We start from the raw sequence: 15,512 nt of genomic DNA, 5'->3' as shown, positions 1-15,512 counted from the left end.
GAGGCCGAGACGCCGCTGCGCAGGGTCGTGCGCTCCGTCCGTCATGCCCAGGATGACGTCAGCGGAATGACGTCCTGCACTTCGCAGGGACAGTCCAGCTGAATCTGGCCGTCTTCTTCTCCGGCGGCGGCAGGCCGGTGTAGTTCTTCCAGTCGGCGAGCACGTTCCTCAGGTCGTGCACCTTGTTCTCCAGCCCGACGCAGCAGTTGGCGTGCATCGTGCACACGCTGTCCACGTCGTCGTTGCGGTACTGGCAGAAGCCGCCGAAGAGCGCCGTGTCGAGGAACACGATCCTGACGTTCAGCTCGCCGCCGGCGAGCTCGCGCTTGATGGCGTTGAAGATGCCCTGGTCGTTGTCAGGAGGGAACCGCGACCTCGCCGCCTGCCACTGCCTCAGCATCGCCACCGTCCGGTTCGTCGACTTCACGTAGTAGAAGCCGGTGTTCGGCGCGTTCCCGGCCATGTCGTCGGCGTCGCCGGAGAAACGGTCGCACGAGACGGCCATGTCGGCGTAGAGCTTGATGTGCCGGAACGGGTCGCGGAACCACATGACGTCGGCGTCGGTGAAGAGGAAGCTGTAGCCGAGCTCGAGGACGCGCTGCTGGAGGGAGAGCTTGGCCCAGACGAGCTCGACGTAGCCGCTGGTCATGAAGCGGTTGGCGGAGCTGAGGTTGGCGGCGGAGCTGACCTCGAGGAGGAAGCAGTGCGGGTGAACAGCCTTGCAGCGGCGAAAGCCGGCGGGGTCGACGGCGACGACGAGGACGTGGTCGAGGAGGTGGGCGATCCCCCCGCCGTTCTTGAAGCTGTCACGGAAGAGGTCGAGCAGTGAGCCCGGCCGCGCCCACGCCTCGTTCACCGACGTGATGATCACCGTCCTGTCCTCCATGGCCACCTTCGGCAGCAGCTCCGGCAGTCCGGGGAACTTTTCCTGCGTGCAAATAAAATGCAATTAGCTTAATTTACAAATCACCATGAGAAGAAAAAAAATGCTAGCTTAATTTTCAGTGAAGTGCAGAAGTGACATGCATGGTGACACGGAGTCGTTGAATTTTTTCTGTTCTTCCTCATCGACTTGAAAATTTCATTTCAACACATAAAGACGTACGGCGACACGGTGTCGTTGAATTTTGAACGTAAGTACGTTTGACCATCTTCTTATTGAATACGTAGTAACTTACATCATTTCATTTATTTACACAAAATTTTACTATTAAAAGGTAGTATAACCAAATCTTACATTTATATGTTTTTGCATAAATTTTTGAATATAAAGAATGACCCTGGAGGAGGTTTTTTTTTATACTAGAGGAGTCGATTTTTTAATACGATATATGAAGCTTTAGAAGGAACAGATATGATGCTAGATAATGCGTATATTCATATGCATGTTTGTTCTTTCTCATTTTAACATATATTTATAGAGTTATACATAATATTACATGCTATTATCAATATGCATCAGGAAATTGTTAATTGTTACCCGATGCAATTCTTGGGCTGGGGCAAGAGCATTGTTGTGATTCGCCCAGCTGTTGGACACGATGGCCAGCTGCTCGCCCACCCTGTCGGACGCGAGGAGGAAGAGCAGCAGCGTCGGCAGAGCGGCGCCGACGAGGAACGGCACCACGTGGCTCCGGTTCATCGTCACGCCGCCGCTTCCTTCTAACCCCATCTCTCTCTCTCTGAAACTGTAATTAACTTTGGCTTTTTGATCTTGATCTCCAAGAACAGAGAGGGCTCCAGCTCCAAGCCAGCAGATCTACCTGCAGGTTGCAGGTGTGTTGGTCCGTTTTCTGGGCTACTTAAACGACGACACGGTTGATGGACCAGGCCATGGATTACTCTGTCAAAACCGATTGTGCGACTGAACAATAAATTAGAACGCAAATTAACCATTGGTTCATGGCGATTTCCGGCGAGTTTTCTTCAGTTCAACACCCGCGAGCGACCAGGCGTACACATTCAGAGCAGAGCCTGGCCAAACTTCTACGGTAGACTTGTGCACGGCGACATGGTCCAACAAGAAACATAAAAAAAAAATTGTATAACAGTACATTTCTCGTCCGTTTGGTGGTACGCACCATCTTAGAGTTAAAACAATAGCTTCCGGTTCAGACTTTGTGCTAATGACCGTTGTTGGGGAAAAAAATTTGGCTCCCGCGAAAACGCGTTTTTCAAAAAAAAATATTTTACATGTAAAACTTTTATATACGTATTTATAGCGATCAGAAAGCAAAAGTTATAAAAAAAATGAAAAACCATAAAATCAAGTCCAAAGTTAAGTCATAAAATTCAATTTTTGGCTTACATAATTTTCAGCAAAGTGCCGCGTACATAACCAGTGGCATTTGTGGAACCTTGCTAGAAATCTAATATTTAGTTGTTTTATGGTTTTTCAAATTTTGGTTTTTTCGGATCACAGAAATTTTACGGGAATTTCAGAGGAAACAGTTTAATTCCTCCAAAATTATTGTAAAATTTCTCTAAACCGAAGAGGGTTTTAGTCTATATTAATCATATTATAATTTTATAGTGGGTTCGTCACTGTGCATAATAAATAGTCAAAACCTGAAACTATGACACAGGTATATAATATATAATACCTCCGTTTAATAATGTAATATGTTTGAATTTTTTTAACGTTTGACCACAAGTCGTGCTTAAAGTTCTTTTAATAATAAAATAAGTCACAAGTAAAATAAATGATATTTTTATAATTTTTTGAATAAAACAAATGATCCATCATTGAAAAAAAAAGTCAAACATATTTCGTTATAAAATGGAGAAACAATTAAAAAAGATTAATAAACCTTCAACGTATCATGATTGGACTCTTGACAGTTGGTGCCGTTTCAGCGACGCCTTGCAGTCTTTTGTTCTCCGGCGGCGCCAGGCCGGTGTACCTGTCCTCAGTCGGCGAGCACGTTAATTATTCCTCGTATATTTGGTGAGTTCCTTTTCAACGTACTATTTATCAGTTTTTATATATGTGATTTTCAAATATATTATCTTCTAAAAAATATATAGCTGTTTATTATCTTATCTTAATAGACCGAGTTTTTAATTTTATAATAGTTAGTTTTAACATTTAAACGATTATTAAATAGCTATAAGAAATAAGATGCGCTTTGTCTTTCGTCGGAAAAAACACACAGCAATTCTAACCCATCGCAGCAGTTGGCGAAGAGCTCCGTGTCGAGGAACACGATCTTGACCTGGACTGGAGCTCGCCGGCGGCGATCGATCTCACGCTCTTGATCGATGCCGTCAAAAGATGCTTCTGGTCGTGGTTCGCCGACGGTGGCGGGAACCGCGACCTCGCCGGCTCACCGCCTGCGTTCCCGTAGTAGAAGCTTGCCGCGTTCGGGAGGCAAGGGGTAAGTTAATTTACCTAACGTGAAAAAACAGAGTAACAGATTAGTACATAATTAATTAATTATTTAAAAATACTAAATAGATTAATATAATTTTTAAAACAACTTTTTTATAAAAAAATATTGTAAAAAATACACCGTTTAGCAGTTAAGTTATCTTAGCTACCCGACAAACGCGGCCCTAGCTCACCGCCTTATGGCATCGTTGTGCTGCCATTTTAAGTCATTTCTCGTGACCGAGTGGCCGTTTGCCATGTCATCCTTTCCGCCCTTCTGCCCTTCTAGAGGGATGACAGAAGGTTAGTTTTATGATTTTTGAAATACAAAATTAAATTTGTAAATTATTTAATAAATAAAATTCAAAATTCAAAAAATTCTCCTACTTACGTTTGGGAAAGTAAATCATGGATAAGGTTGTGTTATTTAACCGGATTTTGCGTGAACTTTTTCTGAACTTTTATACAGATGTTCATTATTATTTTCTAGATTTTATTTTCAACTTCATACTGTTTAATTTCACTATTATATTATTAAATAACTATTAATAAATTAGATGATCTTTTAATTTTCATCGTCTTCTCAGGGTTACACATTGCCGTATACATGATGTCATTTCCTCTCCGATCAGCTCGCTCGCACCACCGCCGGGTATCATTGCTTTTTGTCCGGCGTCCCGCACTTGGCCGGAACGCGCCACCCGAAGCCGTTCTTCTTCTTCTCCTCCGGCGTCACCGCGCTCGTGTAGTTCTTCCACTGGTCGAGCGCGCTCCTCAGGTCATGGAGCTTGTTGCCGAGGCCGACGCAGCAGTTGGCGTGCATGGTGCACGCCCGGCGCATGTCGTTGCGGAAGAGCTGGCAGAAGCCGCCGAAGACGGCGGTGTCGAGGAAGCGGACGCGCACGCCGAGGCCGCCGGCGAGCTCGTGCTTGATGTAGTTGAAGATGTTCTGCTCGTGGTTCGGCGGGTACCTCGCCCGCGCCGCCCGCCACCGCCGCAGCATCTCCACCGTCCGGTTCGTCGACTTCACGTAGTAGAACCCGGTGTTGGGCCAGTTGCGGTCGAGGTCGTCGCCGTTGCCGTTGAACACGTCGCACGACGTCGTCATGTCGGCGAACACGCCGATGTGCCGGAACGGGTCGCGGAACCACAAGATATCCACGTCCTGCACGGCGCCAACCATGGAAGAAACCACCATCAGCTAGCTGATCAACCGATCTTGATGATTCTCTGCGAGCGAGCGAGCTCGTGATTCGTCGTCGTCTCACCGTGAAGAGGAAGTTGTAGCCGAGCTCGAGCACGCGCTGCTGGAGGGAGAGCTTGGTCCAGACGAGCTCGACGTAGGCCTTGCTCATGAAGTTGTTGGCCGACCTGAGGTCCATGGAGTTCACCTCGAGGTGGTAGCAGTGAGGGTGCGCGGCCTTGCAGTGGTCGAACGCGGCGGGGTCGACGGCGACGACGAGGACGTGGTCGAGGAGGCGGGCGATCCTGTCGCCGGCGAGGAAGCTCTCGCGGAAGAGGTCGAGCAGGGAGCCGGGCCGCGCGAACGCCTCGTTCACCGACGTGATGATCACCGTCCGGTCTTCGGTTGCCACCTTGGGAAGAAGCTGAGCTAAATCTGCGAAGTTTGACTGGGATTGCAACATTTAAAAGGTTAATTATTTTAAATTGTAGCTAAATGGTACCTAAATATATAAGAATTGTACAAATTTTGAAGCAACATTTGAAGCTAGGAAATCCCCACAATAGTGACTCATAGGTTATATACTGTGTTAAGCTGCGTCACATAAGTTCAATTTCTCTTGAAATACCCCTATCGCAAAATGATACACTCTGGTTTGTCGTTAAATTTCCTGTCCTCATAGAGAGAAACATTGTCATCAATCATGTACTACTATGTATCCAGTACAACTATACCATGGATGAAGTTATATGAGTATGTGTTTTAAAAAGTGCTCGCATTATGTTGGTCTCATGCATTCGGGGACAAATGTTCTTTCGCAGAAAAAGGATTATTTTAATAAGCTAGCTGAGCTTCCAAAGAAGGTAGGATTAATTGTAAAGAAAATGGACGTCAATCTTGCTTCTGTCACTTCTGTCACGTGTGAATGTTGTTTGTAGAATAAAATCCGGATCTTAAACGTTTATCGGAACAACATTACGTTTTTCCTTCTTTTTTATCAATACCCATAAATGTTACAGTACTATCTTTCTATATTCAAACATTGCCTCAAAACATTTTTTTTAGTTTTTTCTGCTAATTATTAAATACACAATATCTATCAAAAGAAAGGTCATTACCACAATGCTTGTTTCAACATGTCTAGATTATAATGATATACTCCCTTTGTCAAAAAAAAACAAATTTTTCGGTTTTCGTGTCCAACGTTTGACCATCCGTCTTATTTGAAAAATTTTCAGGAAATTAGAAAAAAATTAGTCACACGTAAAGTACTATTTATGATTTATCATCTAATAAAAACAAAAATATCAATCAAATTTTTTTAATAAGACAAAGAGTCAAAAATTAAAGGTAAAAATTGAAAAATTAGTTTACTTTGGAACGGAGGGAGTAGATATGTCGGAAATATGATTGATAAACTGCGCCCCGTATCCACACCAATCGTGTGGAGGTATAATAAATACAACTGTGCTCTAAAATATAGCCATCCAATTGTGCGGGGTTTTCCGTTAGTTTTGAAACCATACAATTTTTCAACCGTTTGATATGCTTTAGGATGTGTGCTCGACCCTCTTATCTTATTACACAAGTATTTTCTTGTTACACGCGAATACGTCAGGCAAAAAGAGATCGAATCATTCGGGGACGAAGGATGAAACGGAATATATCAGATAGCTATTAACATGATTCATGAACTCACGATAATATGACATGAACATATAACGAAACAATTGTGTTAAAGAAAACACAAAGAAATATACATCACCACAGCTGCGTTCTTTTTTGGCTTTTAGATAAAAGGTCATCTGATTTTTTTTTTTGTTATTTGATACTACATTCGTGATGTTTGACTTTTTTACCAATATTTGACCATTCGTCTTATTCAAAAAATTAGTATAAATATAAAAAATAACAAGTTATATTTAAAGTTCTTTTGATAATAAAATAATTCACAAGAAAAATAAATGATATTTCCATAATTTTTTAAATAAGACAAACGATCCAATACTATAAAAAAATCAAACATATTACATTATGAAACGGAGAGAGTAGTGTAAACGATGTAATTAGCTAATACAAAATTATAAATTTATTTTGAAAAAGTAGGATGATTAACTTATATGTAGAAATTTTTTAAAAAATTATACCGTTTTATAGTTCGTAAAAACCGAGAAAAAATCTGAAAAAAAATCAACTTAAAAACCGCAGCGACATGTATATTGGGATTGAGCACAGAGGCACATTATTACCTCGTTGGAATTACGGCTGGCAGCAGCAACTTCGTCCGATACGGGAGAAGGAGCCGTTCCAATCTGAGTGCAGTTGCAGGCCGCCGCCGCCGGCGGAATCTCCGGCGATCTCCCTGTGCCGGCGAGCACACACAGCAGGAGCACGACGAGGGTGGCCGCGACCCACATCTCGAGGAGGAAGACGAGGAAACGGCGGAGATTGCCCTCGATCTCCATGGCAAAGCCACCAAGAGCAGATTAACCTCTCTGCAGGTCTCAACAAAAAGGTGTTAATTTGATATACGCCGGGGCAGATAAAAAACGCGGAAAGCGGGTGGTTTTATGAACTACAGCTAATGATGCCAGTATGGGGGTTAATTAGATTGGATAGAAAACTTACAGCTATCTTCTATAGTTTGTAGTAACGTCTGTTACCTGTATTGCTAATGTTTATCGGGATAAAATCAGCTGGCTCTTTAAATGCATGCTCGTCAGGATTTTCTTTAATGCGATGCATATTTTGAACTAACATTATTTCCTCCCTAAGATGGATAACATTATTTTCTGCCAATTATAAAACAGTTTTGCCATAAATTTGTGGTGTGACTTATTTCATTAGAACCGCACGAACGTAAGTAGGGTACGATTCTAGTATAATAACAATGTAACTATGCACTGGCACTAAACTATAGATATTTTCCTAATTTACGGAAGACTCACGTTCTAGTTATATCTATACTATTATAAAAAGCGGTAACGATTCTGTCAATTTTTTCGTCCGTCACCCCATGGGCCGATTCTTCGTCAGGCCGTCGGCCCACTTCTACACGCGTTACACTCACAGCCTAGTCGCGCCAAGGCCGAGTCATGCGCCTCGCCAGGCTTGTTTCCAGGCCGGGTGCCGTGAGGACGGCCCAGTCCGCCTCGCCCGAGTCTCCAAGTGCCATGCGGACGGCCCACTGCCCGAGTCGTGCGCCTCGTCACTCGCCAGGCTCGGGACTTGGGATCGATCAAAAGATGATTAAAAAGGGAATGCACGAAGAGATAATCAAACGACAATGCATGGAAGGGAAAACAACTACCATCATGCTCTTTTTTCTAGATCGATTTGTGCTGGCCTTTATACATATGAATTTTACATATTTGACTTCACTTCGAATCAAACTAGGATTTGACTTCCAATTTTAAATTCATATGTGCGCAATATAAAAACTAGGATTTGTTTGACGACATTTTCTTAATCGTCCATATTGTTCTTGGATATTTGTCTGCCTTCGATAGTAAATCATCTCAGATAAATATCGAGGTTAAACTTGACATACGATTCATCGATAACCTGAAAGAGTTTATCAATCATCTAACAAAGATTATGCATGCGGCTGTTCCTGGATCATTAGTCATATGGTAGGGTTGACAAATTAATATTTCCTACTGTATTATAAGAGGCCACGTAAAACTTCGTTTGGTGAGTTTGACAAAATTATCATGGTGTCTCTCTGTTAATGATACATCGTTAACTATAGAAAAGATAATTAGTTATAAATACAATAATCTATGTCAAATCTAGGATTTAAACTTGATGGATATTTTTTCTACCATAAGAAATCTAACCAATTGGCCTATATCTTGTTCTGTTTCTATTATTGTTGTCTGCATATGTCTGTGTTCCCCTTTGTACTTGTGTATATTTGAATTTTTTTTACCCACAGCAACGCACAGGCTATTTTCTATATATATATATATATATATATATATATATATATATATATATATATACTACTTAAAAACACGTAAATTTATGTCTTGGTACGTCGTGTGGGCCCCGCGTACTAGCCACGCTGCGATCTCTTCACGCGCGGCACCTTGCCTTCACACGCGTGTGTTGCCGCCTTGTCTTCATGCGTGCATGCCGTGCCTCCGTTGGGCCGCCTCGCCCCCGCTCTTGGGCTTCCTCAGCTGGGCCGGCTCGCCTCCGTGGCCCACTCGGCCAGCGGAGTGCTCGCACAAAATTAATCCCAACTGCGACTTTGGCGTTGATGTCTGCCCGACCTGTGCTCTTGCAACGTAGCCAAATATGTCAACTCACAAGTACTAAACTATTTCAGGAGGAGCAAATACAAACTGTCATTCATTTTTTCCCTTAACATTTTTTGACATAAGTTTAATTATTAAAAACTTTGTGCCGATTATTTAACTATTTAATAGGGTTAATTAAATTCATATCATTATAAATTTGTTAGTTTTTAATAAAACATATGGTCAAACGTATGCCAAAAAGTTACTCGACTATTCATTAAATAATTTATACATGACACATATATATATATATATATGCCACGTATTTTAATAGAATTTTATATGAAATATTTATTTTTCCCCGTGGTGAAGCACGGGTATTACGCTAGTAACAATATAACATGTATAACTATATGCCGATTACATTTGTAGTTGACGCTATAATTATACTATATCGAGCGACATATAACTAATCATATGACGCCTATCATTATTCAAAGAAACATAAGCTAACTATCCTCGCCCCTTTATGTTGATAGACTTAAAATATAGCGACAGGAATAAAATATGATAGATGAATGCATGCTTCTAGATTCTAGTAATCTAGTCTCGTATTAGATGTGTAGAAGTCATGCACATGGTCATTTTAGCGAAGGCTTGAAAATTATAGTTGTGTTCTTTTGATGATGAAAGATAAAAGATTATATGATTTTTAATAGATATTTAATGGTATAGACGTTAAAATCAATTACTATAAAGCTGAAAATCCACTTTAATAAGGTTAGACGAATAACTTTTATATAGAATATTTAGAAAAAAAACACATGTTTAACAGTTCGAGAAAGTGTAAAAACAAGAAATAATATGCACGGCAGTAGTGCAAACGAACACAATCTGGAATTCTGGATGTGTATCTGCTACCATCTTCATTCCTTCGATAGATTAACAAACCAGCTAGCATCACTAAATAGTTCAGCAACTCGGACCCTAAAGCCAACGCCGCTAGTTGAATCATCATCAACAAAATGACGCCAATTGAATCATCGACGACCCAACAAGCAAGCCCAATTACGTCTTCATTGAGCATCTCATGGACAAAACGTTGACAAGGCGATAGAGAGCAACGTACCCTAAACAAATCTACCTCAATGGAAAAAAAAAACAAAACTCTATACTATCTCCAATAGATCTAACACCACAAGAACATCCTAACAGCTTATTTATCTCATCCTCCATTCTAGAAATAGAGAATGAAAAGTAAAAGTTGAGCTCCAGCAGAACATCTATCTCATTATCTATTTTTGGATGTCATCTATATTAGGAGAGAGAAACTCTATATTTAGATGTTCTCTCCCCAATCCTCCAAATAGATACAGAGGATGTCATATATAGATGATTTGCTGGAGTACAAAAGGATATGAAGGATGAAAGTGTTTTAGATGATCATCCAAATGAAAATATGGATGACCAAATTTAGATGAGCTGTTGGGATGCTCTAAAGACTTTATTTGAGTAAATCCTAAAACTTATTCCCTCCATTTACATTATAAGACATTTCTGTCCTATCTAAATTCACTCATGGATCAATGTATATGTTTTATAAATGTATCCAAATTCATTTGCATATATATGAATTAACAGATGACTTAAAAAATATTATAATATAGAACAGAGGTAACACTTTAGTAGGACAATACTCATATCCCATTCTCTCTCGATGGCAGCGTGATTGCAAGAGATGGAGGAGAAAGGGGACAAGGATGTGGCATGAGTAAATATCCCGAGAGTCATGGCATGAGTAACCATCATCTTTTTAGTTGGCTTGAAAATTATGTTGTAGATAATACTTACGTTTTGCTACGGAATATATGGATAAAACTTGTGTTAAATATTGTTTAAATTATATATAAATATATGTTGAAACATTATGAAAATCACAGAGGATGATGATTTCACATACTTGCATATTAAACTCAAGAATCTAAACACGTGTAATTTATATAGCATGCTCACACAAGCTTTAAACTATAACAATTATATGATATCATGACAATTTAATATGTTGAGGCCCAACTATATGGAAGATATAGATATAACTCCTAGGCTCGAAGGGTCATGTAATGTTAAAAGGGTCAGCGCTTAAATTATCTATGCGAGTACTCACACGTAGTTTGTGTGTCACGAAAGTGGTTGATGAGGGGATTTTTTTTGGGGGGTGGGGGGGGGGGGGGCATTATTGGCTTCAAATAAACTGCAAGACCCAACATTGGTGAATCCAAAGATGAATTAGGTGTTGGGAAATGGAAGCAACAGTAGGAAACAACGAATTAGGTGTTGGGAAACGGCTGCATCGAATGCTCCTAAAAAGTCATTAAAAAGTTCTATAGCAAGAATTTCCCATTTCAATACATATTATTTTTATTGCTAGCCCCTTTCACCATTGGATAAAATGTGCGCTTTAGTCAAGTAGTCTTATATATGAAACCAAAGTCTTATGCCCCGAGTTCGATCAAATCTCTCCCAAACAACTTCAATCCCATGCAGTGGCGGAGCCAGAATTGTTTCAAATACATGGCTTAATTAGTTGAAATTATATAATTTTATCTTTATCTTTTAGTTTTTAAAATTTTATAATAGAATTTCAATGCATATTTAGGATCAGGAGTATAGCTGCAGCCCTAGCTGTCCTGCTCCTGTATCTGCCCCTGATCTCATGTGGTATTGTTTGGTCTTTTTAGAAAAAAAATCAATAACATATTTATAAAAAAATTAATATATATATATCTTAGATATATGAAAACAAAGTTTGAAAAATATGATTGAAAACCGTAAAATCAACTATAACTATAAATTTTGGTTTACACGTTTAATCAGAAGCGAAAATAACGAGGTTGTACATTCTCAACACGAATTTCATTGGCAAAAACCAAATGGAACATCTCGATTATACACCTCACCCTGCAAATAATCGATAATGGAAATATACTCTCCTTTTCTCTTTGTTGTTTTCCCCACCATTGCTAGCACCCATCCATTTACATTTAAACTAAATAACTAATAACCATCAATCAATCAAATAAATAAATAAAACATCTCGTGTTCAGTGGATGCAGATGCCGGGGACCTTCCAGCGCACGGGCCCGCGGCGGCGGCGCTCGTCGTCGGCGGGCATCCGGCGGTAGGCGCGCCACTCGTCGAGCAGGTTGCGGAGGTCGTGCAGCTTGGCGGCGAGGCCGACGCAGCAGTTGGCGTGCATGGTGTAGAGCGTCGCGAAGTCCCGCGTGTTGCTGCAGAAGCCGGCGACGTGCGCCGTGTCGAGGAACTGGATCCGCACGCCGCGCCGCGCCACCAGCTCCCGCTTGATCTCGTTCAGCACCTGCTGCTCGTGCTTCCCCGGGAACGACGCCCGGGCCGCGCGCCACGCCTCCATCGCGCCCACCGCCCGCCGGCTCGACCGCACGAACAGGAACCCCGTGTTCGGGAAGTTCGCCGGGTTGTAGGCGTCGCCGATGAAGAAGTCCGACGAGGTCACCATGTGCGCCGCCATCGACATCCGCTCGAACGGGTCCCGGAACCACAGGATGTCCACGTCCTGCATTGCAAATATTTTACATTCGCAGGGGGTGCGTTCTGGATAAATTATGTATGCTTGTGTTATTTTCTAGCTAAAGATAAAATATATAAGCTTATTCAATTTTTTTATACCTATGGTGTAAACAATGGAATTAATTAGCTACAACTACCTCTGTTTCATATTGTAAGACTTTTTAATCTTGTATAAAATTGCCAATTAATGAATGTATATAATTTTTATATATATGTCTAGATTCATTAGCATATATATAAATCTAGACAACGCTAGAAAGTCTTATATTGTAAAACGGAGAGTGCAAAATTAAAAATATATTTTTTAGAAAAGTAAGATAATTAACTTCTGTGTAGGAACTGTTTTTAGAAAAACGCTAGGTAGTTTAGTAAGCGTGTGTAAAACCTGAGAAAAATATGAGAATAATCAGGGAAAAATAACACAACCATACGTATATGGATCATGACATATTTGACGACATAAATGAATGAATTATAACCTTCATCCTATAAAAATCAATTTCTTTATTCAAACTCAAACAAATGCAGTAAATATTAGCAAGTTAATAACGTCCATTTTCAGAAATAGTATTAAACACACCGATAAAAAATAATTTTTTGAGAACATATACGATTTAGATATTTAGGAAAGGTGTCCGCGGTAATTCATCGCGCACCCTTGAAAGGACGTTCTTATAAAATGCGCATACATGGAGGACATTTTGTGAAATCAATTTAGAAGTTTGAATTTTTTTTTGTCCATTTGTGAATTTTAATTAAGAAGATTGGGCTGTTCCAACATCTGCGTAGCGTGTGTGTACCGTGAAGAGGAAGTTGTAGCCGAGCTCGAGGATCCTCTGCTGGAGCTTGACCTTGCTCCAGACCAGGTCGAGGTAGTCCTCGCTCATGAACACCTTCTCGTCGGTGAAGTTGCGGCCGGCGACGGTGAGGCGGTAGCAGTGCGGGTGCACGGCGCGGCACCGCCTGAAGGCGCCGTCGTCGAGGGCCACGATGAGGAGGTGGTCGACGAAACGAGCGATCCCCTCGCCGGCGCGGAAGCTCTCCAGGAACAGGTCCAGCAGCGACCCCGGCGCCGCCCACGCCTCGTTCACCGACGTCATGATGATCGTCCGGTGCTCGTCGGCCACCGCCGCCAGCAGCTTCTCCAGCTCCTTCTCCTCCTCCTCCTCCTCCGCCGCCGCCGCCGCCGTCTGCCGGGAAAGAGCACAGCTTTCAGGTCAACTTGCCAAGCCAAGAAAATTCCAGCAACTAACACAACTGTAATCTGAATAATCACAAACCTGGTTGCTGGCCTTCACTTCGACATGAGCAGCTGTGCTCGTCAGGTTACCCTCCTTGGCCGCCGGCGGAGCAGTCGCCGCCACAGTGCCATTCGCCCAGCTCGACACGTCCGTCGACCACGCGCCCCGCCCGCCGCCGGCCGACGAGAAGAGGAAGATCAGCACCGCCGCCGCCGACGCGCCGAGCAGAAACGACACCAGCTGGTTGAGCCCGTTCTGCTGGCCACCCATCATGGTTGCGCTGCCGGCCACCAAGAACAGCGCAAGAATTCAAGGCGAAGAGAGGAAAGAGACGAAGTGCATGCACCGTCGAGGAGGGAAGCTGCTCTGCGTGTACTTAACACCTCTCTAGGTTTTGGCGACGTTGATCTTTTCAAAAGAACTTGCCATTAGCTAGCCAATGAGACCCATTCCACTGGGTTACACGTTGCAGGATGGAGCAGGATATGAGTACATGACCGTAGTTTCCTCTCTCTTGGCATGTGCACTTCTAAGTCCTCATGTTGATAGTCAAACACCTCTTGGTTTTTTTTAATATGGATTGCATTATTGTTACCAGATTATTTCTCGGTTCTTGTGTACGTATTTTTTAAACCGCTAATCAGAAGTTTGAAATTCTATCATCTCACTTTTGAACATTAGATTTTCAATCGTATATTAGTTAATTTTATCTTTGTACTACTAAAGAGCTATTAAAAACCAGATAATGTTTCATGTTTCATACACCAAAAGAACACAACCAGAAGTGTGTTAGGTTTTGGAAACTGTTAGGCCATGTGTATATCGGAGAATCTTCTTACTGTGTGATTATAGTATGCAGTTTACATGGTCAACATTGATCATTCTCTTCAGATTCTCTGGTATAGTGGTATGTAAACATGCTGAGCTAGTATTCTACTAGTACATTCCTTATGGTAATCCTCCAAGAATGGTCCTATAATTTTTTTTCCTTTTTTTTTCACATATGGGGACATCAAATCAATTGCCATGTACACCATTACAAGCTAAGAACAGTGTGGTGGATGCAACTAAACTATTGAATGCTGAACAGGAGAAAACTTGTTGTCATGGCAGTACTTGGCTGCATGCCATCGTTGAACCATTGCAAAGCCTATACTATTTACAAGTTGCTTTCGCCAACAACCCCCAAAATCATATAGAGATACCACGTGGGCCTTGCTCATGTGTCATGAAAGCGCACGTATATTGCTAAATAAATAATCTCGTCTTCCTGTGGGCGAAATAATCCTTTTTCTCCAATTAAAAATTTCAACTCAGACTGGCAGTCATGGCCACTACCTGTCCATGTTTGACGAAGTAGATTACTTGTCCCGTTAATCTTCCAGGAAAACGAGTTTTTTCCCCTCTCATAGGTCATTAATCTGATAGGGAAGTGTGACAAGTGTCACTAGAAAAAAATACGGCAAGAAAACAAGATGGCACTCACAACTGTTCGTGATATGAGTACATGTTTTTTGTGGTCTCATTCGAGTATGATAAATTACAAAGATTATACGATGAGATTTTGTATAAGTTTCATGCAAAATACATCAATTATAAACTTGAAAAGCGCATGCGCAAGAATCCAAAATCCATGGTGGAAAATCAAATCTCTCGAACCGAAAAGAGAGGGGCCAAATTAAGGCTTGGCCCATAAAAAATTTTCCCTCCGTGAAACTTGAGCAGCTTAGGCCCAGTATGTGGTCACGGACCAGTAAAGAAGAGATGGGCATTGCAGATTTGTATCAGCTGGGCTATCTTGGGCCAGCAGCGCGTCGATCAGAGTGACCACGATTCCAAACGGGTGGGTGCCGCCGCGCGGGACGTCG

General features: G+C 41.9%; 3 protein-coding genes across 3 annotated transcripts; all 3 read right to left on the bottom strand.

The window, feature by feature from the left end:
• Positions 1 to 58: 58 nt before the first annotated feature.
• On the bottom strand, positions 59 to 1,642 carry LOC102710462 (uncharacterized protein At4g15970-like). Its single transcript, XM_006646555.1, has 2 exons — positions 1,481 to 1,642; positions 59 to 928 (listed from the first exon to the last, which is right to left on the bottom strand). Exons 1-2 carry the CDS (start codon positions 1,640 to 1,642, stop codon positions 59 to 61), a joined length of 1,032 nt encoding a protein of 343 aa, XP_006646618.1.
• Positions 1,643 to 3,964: 2,322 nt separating this feature from the next.
• On the bottom strand, positions 3,965 to 7,018 carry LOC102706519 (uncharacterized protein At4g15970-like). The gene is made up of 3 exons (XM_006645181.3): positions 6,803 to 7,018; positions 4,639 to 5,001; positions 3,965 to 4,535 (listed from the first exon to the last, which is right to left on the bottom strand). Exons 1-3 carry the CDS (start codon positions 7,016 to 7,018, stop codon positions 4,026 to 4,028), a joined length of 1,089 nt encoding a protein of 362 aa, XP_006645244.1. The 3' UTR covers positions 3,965 to 4,025.
• Positions 7,019 to 11,701: 4,683 nt separating this feature from the next.
• On the bottom strand, positions 11,702 to 13,917 carry LOC102706241 (uncharacterized protein At4g15970-like). Its single transcript, XM_006645180.2, has 3 exons — positions 13,684 to 13,917; positions 13,204 to 13,593; positions 11,702 to 12,389 (listed from the first exon to the last, which is right to left on the bottom strand). Exons 1-3 carry the CDS (start codon positions 13,915 to 13,917, stop codon positions 11,898 to 11,900), a joined length of 1,116 nt encoding a protein of 371 aa, XP_006645243.2. The 3' UTR covers positions 11,702 to 11,897.
• Positions 13,918 to 15,512: the final 1,595 nt, after the last annotated feature.

Source organism: Oryza brachyantha, chromosome 1, assembly GCF_000231095.2.
Source record: "Oryza brachyantha chromosome 1, ObraRS2, whole genome shotgun sequence".
Classification (NCBI taxonomy): domain Eukaryota; kingdom Viridiplantae; phylum Streptophyta; class Magnoliopsida; order Poales; family Poaceae; genus Oryza; species Oryza brachyantha.
The sequence above is the reverse complement of the archived record's forward strand: the minus strand, read 5'-3'. Positions and strand labels throughout refer to the sequence as shown.